The sequence below is a fragment of the Vespula vulgaris genome, chromosome 9, assembly GCF_905475345.1.
Source record: "Vespula vulgaris chromosome 9, iyVesVulg1.1, whole genome shotgun sequence".
In the NCBI taxonomy this organism is placed as follows: Eukaryota; Metazoa; Arthropoda; class Insecta; order Hymenoptera; family Vespidae; genus Vespula; species Vespula vulgaris.
The window spans coordinates 3,807,069-3,819,897 of record NC_066594.1 but is presented as its reverse complement, the minus strand read 5'-3'; the positions used below and the strand labels follow the sequence as shown (position 1 = coordinate 3,819,897).

Genomic DNA, 12,829 nt, shown 5'->3' with positions numbered 1-12,829 from the left:
TTGTATCAACGATGATTAATGTAATAGAATATTTCTATATGATGAGAAGGATCATCAGATGTACATACATATCCACCAACGTGCCGTATAATTACAGTCGAAGAAAGTCCATTGCAAGCATGCGCAACTAAGACGGTATCTAAATGAAACAGAAGATAAAAGAAAAAAAGAAAAAGAAAATTATTTAGACGAATTCTCGTACTTATTTCTCTAAGAATGTTGAGTTATAGTAGGAGTTGTAACGAGGGGACACAAGATATCGTACTCGAAAACTATGCGGTCGCTCGGTGGTAACGCTCGTGGAATAAATTTCGTGACCGGCATCGCGTGCCATCGAGACCGTTCGATAATATATACAAGTAGAAATTTCTTCTCGATCTAGTCGACTACATTTCGAACTTGTCATGATTTAATTTCAATGTTAAAGATAATACGTGGATCGAAGTTTGTCGTGAAATTTTCCACTTAACGTATTGCATTTATAAATGAAAAATTTATTTCTAAATAGTTTTTATGAAGCTAAAAAAATTGCATTTTTTTTAGAAAATTTCTTAAGATATTATGTAGCTAAATCCCAATAAATCTAGACAGATCTAATCTTCCAAATAGTAACCTCGTTAATTTCTAAATAATCATATTACGACAGAAATCAACAGGAAAAGATCGATTAACGACGATTAGATCATCGACGTTCCTGTTCTCCAGACTAACGAACGTTAATCAACCTACAGCTTTCATTAAACGAATTGTCCTACTTTCCGAAAGTATGTACATATACTATGGCTCCGATATAGATCCATCCTTATTATTCCGACATAATCGACTATTTCGCGTAATACTCTCGAGTATTATATACATGTGTATTGTATGTATGTGTAAGTACAAGACAAACGAGTGCGCAAAGAGATGACGCGATTGAGATCGTTGCGGTTGTTCTACGATCTCGATTCGATTCTATCATTGTAATTCGATCTTCGAGGTCATTGCAATGACAGAAAACCAACGAGGAAAATAAAAAATTCAGTTGAGTAAAGTCTAACGAAATGTTACCATCAAGAGGAAATCTTCGAGATTGTATAAAACGATGATGTTGCGTTCGTTATGAAATCTCCGTCACGTCTCGTTGATTGCGACTGCGTCGGATAACACAACATGATAGCCCTGACATTGTCGAATCGAATGTCACGAATAAAACGAGTTTCGCGGATCAAATGACCCACGATGCGCTTTTCAATTTCGAATGTAAATATTCACGGCTTTTTTGTATATAAAAACCACGAGATAAATTTTTTTCTTTTCAAATTAATTAATGGACATTCGAAAAATCGAAAGTTGATGTTTCGATAAAAGCGTAGAAATATGTATTCGGCTGTATCGATCGATCTTTTTTCTTCATTACGATAAAAAAAGTTGACTTTTGACTTCGTAGAACGAATATGTTGTAAAAAAAATTCAGCGTCATCGTCAGATCTAATTTCGAGAGTCATACGCGATAAAAAGAAACAGCGTATCTTTGTGAAGAAGAACAGGTGTACCTTCTTTATCGTCCTCGAACCTCACGATCTATCTTTCCATCTCCTGCTGTCTCACTCGTGGTTCATTAAAATTTCTTTTCTATACGAGTCTGCTAGAGATCGTGCAAATAGGCTACTGACGCAACGAAGAACGCGCCACCAGCTTCTCGTAATGACCGATAATTAGTCAGGCTGTTACGTAACTATACTATTGTCGAGTAATTTATTCTAACAAGGCGTCGGTCGTTCGAGGATTTATTTAACGATACCGAGATAAAAGACGTTCTGTAACGTTTCCTAAATGTTTCACTCGTGTTTACGATTAGAACAACGTACTTACTTTCTCAGATCATAAGATCAATTGTGTTTATAGTAACAGAAACATTTTACGAGAAGTTCTTTTCTCTTCGAATCTCTTTGTCTTTACGATTCAACTTAAATAGTATAAACATTTATACAAAATGAAATGTAGACGTAAAGATATGCAAGAAAAAAATAAAATGTATAAAAAGTTTTAAGTCGTAGCGAAGTGTCTCGTGTCTCACAACATAGTTTGTAAACATTCTATAAGCAGCTACAATGACACGTGCACGTTCGAAACCGACCGGAACTTTCGTGACCTTGTGTATCTGATACTCACCAACACAAAGATATTCGAACAGAAAATAAACTACATACATAAATTCGGCACGTCCGTGTAGTACTCGTTTTATCGACATTTTGATGTTTTAACTTGAATTTAATACATACCAAAGTCGAATATCGATTCATTCGAGGAAGGATAAAGTTTATTTACATACAAACGGCTGTATAAACTTATAATTTATTTTTACACTGCTACGAATAAATTCATTCATCGTTAACAGTAATTCCTTCAGTTTAAAAATTGTAAAACTTTAAAAATTGTTTCTCGGATTTGTTTAAAGACTGATTTTCTTAAAACCAAAAAAGATGTTTTTCGGTGTAAACACATACGGCACACCCAAACTTTAATCATCGTTATCCGGAAAGGCGTGGCACCTTATCGCGAAAATATGATCGAACATATTTTCGTAAGGACCTTCGAGAACTATTAACCCAGAATTCGCGCTCTTCTAATTGCTCATCATTTATGTTGACTCATCAAAAGATAAGCATCGTATTTATGTCATGATAAAATGAATCGATTGGCAATTACAACACACGCGTTCGATGGAAAGAATTGATTGGAAATACATCAAAACTTTCATTGTTTAAGTGCTTTTTTCGTTTTGGAATATTCATAGCCCTAGCAAAATAATATTTCAGATACTTTCAAACTTTGACATAATAGCACAAAGTTAAAGAACGCCAAGTATTTCAATAGTTCAAGTAATTTATTTAACATCCTAAAAGACTAGAGTCCGTGAATTTAAATATATATAATTCATTTAATTTTTCCTTTAAAATAGATAAATTTTAGAAGACATATATATATATTATTCAAGTATTCTTTTATTTAAAAACTTTTATCTCTTCATTAATTCGTATATTAAAAATTCTATAGTAGGTTAAGTACTCTCAAATTCCTACGAGCTAATGTATTCGACAACGATCTTGTATTATCATGTTTCACACGTTAGAATATAAAAAGCGAGCGAGTCGTCTTACGATAGGCATATCGGTTTTAGGGTCAAACGAAACGGCCGAGCAGTTTTAAATACTAGTGAACGCACATTCCAGATTCTTATCGTATTGTCACATTCTAATATAACGATATTTTCAACAAACACAAATGCAATTCATTCTTCAAAGAACATACGTAAGCAAGTACGTGCATTGGTTGTAAATTTCGAGATAAGTTTTAACCGGTGAAGTCTGTAGAGAAAATCGATTGGAGATGACTTTAAAAAGGAATACGAACGTATCTTATCTTTTTTTCGTGCTACGGTCTCATAAATAGCTTTCTCGAGCTCTCTTTTCGAGTCTACCGGTGAACGTTACTCGGCTTATCGAAACACACCAAGTCGCTTATGAGATAGCTTCTTTCGTGTCATAAATATCTGAAGAGATGCAGGATGATACAAGCTGGGGAGTATCGGTGAAGGTGTGGTGCCCAACATACATATATCGTTGATTTTAACGAGCGAACTACTCGTACGAGCGAACAATATTTATGGCATTGTTGATATAGATAATAATAATGATAATAATACAAAAGGGAGAGATCTCCAGAGAAAAGGTCCTTGACGATGAAACAATCTCTTTTGAAAATAAAAAATTTGCAGAATTCGGGGAAAAATAAAAAACGAGGAGAAGCAGACACGTTGACGTATATGTTCGAAAATTCTTTATAACATTTCCATGCGAATAAATTAATGCAGCAGGTCGAGTCAATTAGCCTATCGATCTTGCCGCAAAGCATTTCATGTGCAAGCTGCACTGTTATGAGCGGAAATAACAGGAGTAGTGGTAGATAAAAGCGTTCTTGCTCGTATCGTACGTGTATACAGTGTAGGTAGGAGTGGAGCGTGCTCGTAAACTTTTGTACCGGTGTACGCGCTTGGAAAGGCCTTCAGCAGGTTCAAGGTCATGGTCGCTGCGTAAATCGAAACTTCCGCGATGACTTCGACGAACAATCGACAATAGATAGTCGATTTTATAATATATATCGTGATAAGGAAGAGTTCTGCTTCATCAATTTTCTATGTATATCTGTAGATTAGTAGATGAAAAAATGAATCGAAAAAATATCATAAACGAAGAAGAATAGACGAGTTATCATTCTCACGAGTCGCCTTTCACCCTGGACTGACCAACTAACTCTTAACTCTCTCCATTGGAACATGATGCAGCGATAATGACGAAACGAAAGAACACCGATCGATAGAATAGTTGTCTAGCCATCGGCCGTTTCTAGCCGACAAGACGATCCCTTCGGACCTTGATACGGCTCTCTTCGAAAGAACAGCCTTTCGCAAGGAGTGGGTGCAGCGTTAAAAATTCATCTCTCGTTCTCGCTTATCGTGAGAAAAGGAGCAAACGTCGAAGCGATCGCAAATGATCAAGCCCCGCGGCTTGAAAATAATACTCGCGCTCGTTTTATATATATATATATATAAACACGCATAACTGGATAGCGTAAATTTCTTTAAAACAGATATAGAGGACGTGTAAAAATGTTGAAATAAAATAAAACGAGTTTGAAATAAATTTGAACATTTGTAAGAATTGTTCGTAACGATCTTGTCAGAAATTTTTTGTTATTCTTTCGTACGTCAGTTTCAAACCATGTTGGCACAGTCTACGCTAATATTCGATAGCAGTGCATATGATTTATGGATTTTTCTAAGATCGATAAAAAAGTTGGCAATGTTGTCTCGGTCAGAAAATAACGATAACGAGTTATCGAACGAGTTTACTTGAGGCGTATTAATCTCGGAGCGTTTTTGTACTTTCTCAAAAAATAGGTCAGCAGATTTAGTTCAAGAAATGAGTATATCGAATGTTTTTCGTCGAAGAAAGGCGACCGCGATATCTTATTTTCCCTGACCCTCTAACAGTCTCTCGATAAATTTCTGTCTCGAGCAAGACGCCAAGAGGGAGATTTTAATTAACGATTATCGATCAAATGGATTTTCGTGCGGAGCTTCGGATATACGAAAATAGCTGGAGAGGGCAAAGAACGATCTCGAGAAGTTATGGGATACATTAACTTGTGATACAACAAAGGACTCACTCAGCAAAGTAATAATTACACGGTCGTGTTCCTTCTGTATATCTCCTTCGTAAACTCGATCCCTTTTGCTTGCCTCTGTCTTTCTTTCTTTCTCTTAGAATGAACGGATTTAAAAGATTCCGCGTATCGGTACCGGCACACGCTTCGTTCTCAGAATAAATCGCTGTGACTGGGGTCAAGAGTTCAGCAACGTGGGTGGAGTGCGTAGAAAGATCGAGTTCGTTTCTCGTCGAACATAAAACAAGAATCTACGTTTTCTTTGAAACGATGTTCATTTCACAGCCATCGTTGCTCTTGAAAAACGGCTTCGTTCGTGTTTTATAATTTTTTATGAACATTTATTACGATTTATATCACGACCATTTATATTATCATACTCGCGATAATTTGCTTTTCGTGCTAGTGAATGTATGGATGTATAGTACATGCAGCTTTGAAAGAACAAAGGAAAAAATATTATGACGCGCTATCGATCAAGACAAAAACCTTTATTTTTACAGCTGAATAATTATTCTTTGAAAGGATAATGCAGTAGATTATTTCGTTCATCACTTGAATAACAAATTCGATGAATCATTTGAATTGAAACGACACGATTCTTTTTGAAGTTAGTATCAATTAACAAATACTTCATCCGTTCGCATATAATCGAAATTCGAGTCAAACGTTATAATAGACAAATAACATTCAAATAAAATTCAATTCAAAAAACACCCTCGACATTATAAAATATAACTAATTATTAAATCTCCGATTAAATATTGTCTTAAAAAATGAAACATTTCCGACACTTTTAATTTTCAAATCAGACATTGAAACCTTAGCATGTTGCCGGGGCTCGAAAGGAACGGAAACGAAAGAAAGAAAACAAAGTTGCCTGTAAACTCAACGTGGAGTTGTAAAGAAAAGAGGTAAAAAGAGTCAGTTATTTTCTGTCGGAGAGTAAAAGGTGGAATAAAAAAAGGGAGACGGCTTGCTTCTCTCTTTAGCGTCGCGTCCTCTTTATCATCGCTTAGTCGTCCTTACCTCACGCTGTAGGACCTTCCCGGTTTGGAGGTCATTGCACTTGGACGAGAGTGGTTGCAGCAATGACGCCGGCACCCAATCGATTTTCCACGACGACGACGGCCACGACGTCAACGGTTCGACGGTGTACCGGGAAAAGCCGGCTTTCAGTTTCCACCCTCTTCGTTTCTCTATTCCCAACGCTTGGCACCCCTTATGCGCTCGTTCCGAACCTCAGCACCGCCTCTTGGCACGTGACTGCGACGTAGAACTCGGAAGGGAGCATCCTCTTCAAGTCGCAGACCAATCGATAACCACTAGCCGGTTCTCTTCTCATACAACGATATTAACGACGACAACGACGATGACGACGACAACGACGACAACGACGATGACAACGATGACCTTCGATTTTCGAGCTTTCCCGCCTGACTTGCACAAACTTCCACGTTGACTCGTAACCACCAACGCCACTATCGAAATACCTAACTCGCAACCCCTCGATTTTCTTCCTACTTGTTGCTATTTTCAATCTCGAATCTCGATCTTTTTTATCATCGAAATGACTTCGATAAAACGATTTCTCTCACCACAAGGGAAAAGAGAAGGAAATAGTTACGTTTTATCAATGTCACGCATCAAATCGAGAATTGCTGTTTCCGTTTGCCGAAGCGATTATGAGCGAAGCGTTGTCTGTTTGTCCAGTCATAAGAGGAGGGGCGTGATCGTACGCTCATATATCTACCTTTTTTGTGGCTTATCGTGTGAAGAACCGAAGATGGAACACGTGTTACTCGCGCGGTCTTTCGTCTACGTACGATAATATTCGTTCTTGATATTCGTCGCACGAGATTCTTCGATCATCACAAGGTCGTAGCATAACTTAAGCCTTATCTTTCGATTTGTTACGTTGATAAGTAGTACATTCTTCTGAGATGAAAATTCTGTTGCATCACAAGAGAGAAAGCGTTTGAGATCTACTATTCCCATAAATCGAATCTTAAGATGAAACGGGAATGATCAGGAGATGACAGGATTATTTCCGTGTTGTTGATCACAAGTTTTCTGAACGTAGAAACGTCTCTTGCCGGCGACATCCCGCTAGGAAATGGACGCTGAACGGCTCCGTTCCCTTTTCTCGATGGCGCCGAGAGGGTGTATGTGTATGTGGGTGTATCTGAGAGGGTGCTATTACGTATTGGGTATGCTCTCCACTTGAAAATGTGGAATGAGAAGAGAGGGATAAAGAGGAGAATAAAGAGAAGGAACAGGAGGAGGAAGAGGAGGAAGAGGAGGGCGCGTTGTATTCTCGAAGGAGAGGAACCACTGTAGCAAACGTTCCCGTTTACGCTATCGACCGTATCGCACTGCGACGACGAATAGAACTGACGGCACACACGACCTCGTGGCGCGCGACTCGCTCTCTCGCGCACGCTCGTGTATACCTACACACGAACGTATTCCTAAACGTGCACAGGTGGCGCCAAAATAAGGACACGTACAATCATCGACATTCATTCGCCACGTGCGTATCCTTTTCCACCCTCCATGTTTAATCTTCGTTTTTTACTTACTGCTGCTTTGTAATTTTTTATTTGGGCACGTCTAAAATTTATTACAAATTTAGGTTGTTACATCATGAAAAATATGTTCTGTTTAGCGAAACGAACGAAAAAGATCATATATATGGTCAAAGTGCAACTTTAGGTTGCATCGTTTTGAAACTTTGTAGTAATTACAATGTCTTTTTATATTAAGAGGAAGATACATAACAAATCGTATTATTTTATCTTCATTAAAACGAAACACGATATAAGAAATAAAAAATGAAATAAAATTATCACTGAATGTTCAAAGTGATCGTTCCTAGCCATTACTCTTTGACATGGAATTATAATAGAACTAATCGGAATCGAATCGATGTCTTGATAAACTTATTTTTATACAGAATTCAATGCACAAATCAAATCCTGAAGTAGTGACCTACATATTCAATACATCCGATATATATTTGTGCATGCGATTTTATCCTATTCGGAGGGTTAAAAAGAAATAAAGGAATTATACTAACACAAGAAAGGCATAGCCTTGTTAATAAAATAAATATAATTGGAAATAAAGAAAGAGAATGAATAATAAATTTATCGAATGATAAATCTAATGAATATACAATTTGAAAGATGCGTTGTTTTGCACATTTTTCGCAACGAAGCTTCAAAGCCTCTTAAACCTCATTAGAAAGCTAATCATTAATTTCTTTGATTATCTAATTAATTAAATCCTTTCCACTTGGCATTGATATCGTCTGTACTCCATTTTATCTCTATCATAAACTCTCTTGTAAAAATCAACTTTCGTTTTGTACATCTCGAACATTCTCCCAAAAAAAGAACTCTAAAGAAAAATACGATATATCATGAAAAGTACATATATCGTGTAGAAAACATTCCTGTAGGCCGAGACAGACAGACTCGTCGTCGTCGTTAAAAAGATACAAAAGAGAAACACGAGACGCGTGGCCCCGTTTCAGTGTCTTAGGCTAATTATTCGTAGAGCGACGCGACGAGCCCTCGAAGAGGACGTTCCACAAGCAGACAACGATAATGATCGCCGTGCTCGCACTCTCGTTTCCGTTGAGACGATATAAATGGTAACGAGCGATGCTTGCTGAGTGGTGGGTGCCACATTAAGGTTGGCGGCGCCTATGATCTGCTTGCTTATTGCTATTAGCTGACGAGATACGCTGACACTAAGGCGAATACCACGTTTATAATCCTCAACTGGAGAAAATCCCTGCTGATGAGACAGGTAGCCAATTCTCTTCGATAAGAAAAACATGAATCGTCGATCGTGTCTTTTCACCTTCGATAAAATCAAATTGCGGAAGAGGTAAAGTGAGGAACAGTAAAAAGGACGAAATGATTCGCGTCACCGTAAAGAACTGTCGTTGACTTAGAGTTTCCGAGTTGGAAACTGATCATTCTTCGCGAATTTAGTTTAAATCTTTTACTTTCAAAAAAAATAAAAAAAAAACAAAAAAGAAATTGAACGCATCTACTTTATTCTTGTAAGCTTTTACCCTTCTTATCCAGTAAAGATATATAAACGAGATAATAAAAAGTAAAGAGAGCAAAAGTGTCGAAGAAGATGTGATGTGCAGTGTCATTGTCAGTTGGTCAATTGCATGCCGTAGGTGGTTGCTCGGTAGGTACTCTCAACAAAATTCCAAAGTCGCTACGCGCGACGAGACTGTGAGAAAAACGAGAAGGAGACCGTAGAAGAGACATAGGGCTCGGTGGTATAAACGAACGAACGAAGAAACGAAGAAACGAAGAAACGAATAAACGATGGAAGGAACGAACGAAGAACGGCGGTGTTCCCGAGGGAAGCACAAAGAAAGTCGCAAGGAATGCCGGGAGTTCCAGACGCGTAAATCGCTCAGCGCTTTCCTGCGCATAGGTGCACACACCATAGGATAAATATAGACCGCGGCCAGAAATATGTCTTTCAGCCCGCACTTAAAATCGTCGCTTCCGCCGTACGTGTCGGAGGCTGCGTTATACCTTTAGGGCCGACTACTCGAAGCTCACGCGCTTTTCGACGCCTGATCGCATCCTCTTCGTCATCCTGCTCGCGGCTTCTTCTTCTCTTCATCAACGGTGAAACAAATTTTCCCTTAAGCTTTACCCGTCGGCTTCTACTCGTCTGTGACGAGTAACATAACACTTACTTGACACTTCCGCTGTTTAATAATATGGTGTTAATAATAAGCATAGAAAAAAAACACCCTCACCTTTTTATAATTTCATTTACTAGATCCATTAAGTGTCTTTACAATATGCCGCTAATTTTGATATTAACGCGCTCGCGTGGTATAATTATCTCATACAGATCTTTGCATCAATTATTTGTGTTTTATAAATTTTTGTAATATGTAGCTTATATCTAAAACAAATGCTTCGATGACCCATTACAAACATAATTACAGACCCATTATTCATTGGACATGTAAAGTATGAATACTTCTTTTGCACAAATTAGTAAATTCATACTAAGATTTCCCGTTTCTAATAAGTCTGATAAACTTTGCTATCCTTTCTAAACTTGTGAGATGTAATATTCCGTTATGTCTTCGATAAAGAGAACTATGCATGACCTCTGATTTCTCTCTTAGCAGGTAATGATTTGTATTTTCTTTTCAATCTCTATTAAGTAATTTTCTAGTCAATTACGTACTTAGTTTTCCGTATTACTTATTTATATCTTGTATTATTTTTCTTTCTAGCATTATTTTAACGCATATATGTTTGTTTTTTATAAATAAATAAATAACAAAAATTCGTAATAAACATAAGTTTTAGAACACTTCCTTAATAAATGTTTTTTTGTTTATTAATTAAATTCTATAAATTAAATAACAAAAGAATAACATGCAAAAAAAAGCAAAGTTAAGCATGTTTCGTTTACCATTATATAATTTAATTTTTTCAAGATGCTCTCAAGAGATAACTATATTTCGTTCTCTCGTCGAATCCAATTTTCCACCGTGAAATCATCAAAGTGGCTGTATTCCAGAAGTGCTCATCCTGAAAAAAGTAGATCCGGCTCGCAAGAAAAGATTATCGATCCACAGGATCGCTCGCGCATGAAGTCTTTCAAAGTAGCAAAGTAGAAAATCACACGATCGTAGTTAACAGAAAGGTGAATTGAAGATTTATTTCATCTTATATAAAGATATTACTTGATATAAAGAAATATTTATAACCAAGATAATAATTTCTCATCGTCGAAAGTCCGACTCAAAACTCGCAAGCGCAATACTCGTACTAGCTTACTATTTTGTTTTTTTATATCTATTGTTCTTGAATCAACTTCGATATTCTTTTTTACTCCGACAATATGGAGGACCTCAACGTCACAGCCGAATAGTTACAGAAAAAATCTAGTATGTCGTCATCTTCTTACATGCGAAGCTTCGTCTTCCCGTTATTAACGATTAAATTGCTTATAGATAAGCCTAAGATATAATAAATTAATCATTTAGGTTAATATACAGAAATATAAATTAAGTTAACACATAAGGATCAGGTCCCTTCTACGGAGACGATAAATCCTCTGGACGAAAGCCTATCGGTAGAGTAAATATAGGCCTGATCTACGCGTGCATAATCGTTGCATATTATTATTATTATTATTATTCTCGACGCGTCGCCTCGGGGAGCTTTAGGTTATTTACGATCGTGGCGTGCGGCTGTTCTTTCCTTGTGACTGGCTGGTGCACGCGCACACACTAATACTCGATTGAAAGGTTTCTATTCACGATGGATACCGAAAAGGTGAACAACTTTTTTTTCTATAAAAGTCTCGATTTTCCCGAGATGAGAGGAGGAAGACGTTCACGGGATCGAAAGAAACGATCGATTGAATGCTCGTTGATATCCCTGCAAAGGTGCGGTTTCACGAGATAGGTCAGCGCCTTTAGCGCGAATTGACTCGAATCAACTTGTGAATCGTGCGAGGATTGCCTTTCTCTTTTATCGAAGCGAGTCGATTCACGAAACATTCGTTTCCCGTTCGCGGAATCCTGCACTGTCTCGTGTTACCAATTTTAGATGTTAGGTTTGATTAGTATACCGTTCCCGTTATAAAAGACCTCGCACCATTCTAATAAGAAAGTGTCTTTCTTTAGAATTGGCTAATTTTTGCATATGTCGTAATTCTCGCCATTGTAAACAAATGTCTCAATGGGCATAAATTCATGGTGAAAAGAAAAAGAAACTGATCGATGCAGTCTGTTGAACTTAGTTCTACAATTACTTTTCAAAGCATCGTTGTACCATCAAGAATTGATCTCTACGTTTTACGAATAATCGAGCGTATCGAGAGTGAAAGCTGGGATAGCTCGAAATCAAGCATATTTTTACTTTATACCGTAGAATCAATTCTATACACTTTATTTAGAAAAGAAACTCATTCGAGATCAACAAGTGCTCATCTTTGTAATGATTAACGGTGATCGAGCAAATGATAATTAAGGTACACGGTGTCTCGTTCGTATGTAATATCGAAGGTTAATCGAGAATGACCCGACTTGATCCAGCCTGCCAGCGTAGGCAGACTTAATTGTAATCCATGAGATATTATGTCGCAGCGTGCGCTCACAATCCCGTTTCCTTGAACGAGCGGAGAAGCATAATATGAGAAACGGTAAATCATGATTTCAATTTAATCAACCAAATTTTCCTTCCCTTTTCGTGCCTCGCAAAGTAGTTGTTAACGCAAAGGATAACGGTACTCATCGTTTGTATCTCGAGCTTGTCGAGATGATGGGTCGAGTTCTCGATAGTTACTCTAAGCTCGATAGAACGTTTGCGTAATCGATCCTTTTTTTTCTAAATTACGTTTAGCACGATATCCGTCTACTAACAGCAAGAGAAGACCGTTTACGCTGAGCACATGTCGACGTTTGTAAAAACGTTCGCTCATAAATCCTTGACTTTTTGCGGATACATATGTGGGACGGCTCGTTTGTACTAAACTATACGTTCTATATTTTCTAACTGAATTCTCTCATGTCGCACAAGTTTTGCGATGTTATACGATAATATAACGA

At 37.4% G+C, this 12,829-nt stretch overlaps 1 protein-coding gene across 6 annotated transcripts in view; it reads right to left on the bottom strand.

The window, feature by feature from the left end:
* The window catches only part of LOC127066421 (uncharacterized), a 33,337-nt gene that overhangs the window by 10,795 nt on the left and 9,713 nt on the right, over positions 1–12,829 (bottom strand). The window contains exon 1 of one of the 6 annotated variants that reach the window (XM_051000168.1): positions 6,238–7,701. The exons of 4 other annotated variants lie outside the window; for them this stretch is intronic. Coding sequence is in view for 1 of the 2 variants with exons in the window: in XM_051000166.1 (XP_050856123.1) it covers positions 6,238–6,272 (35 nt within the window). In the remaining variant the exon portion in view is untranslated. Of the gene's footprint in view, positions 1–6,237; positions 7,702–12,829 lie in introns of those variants that run through there. One more of the 6 variants, XM_051000166.1, reaches the window with a different exon arrangement.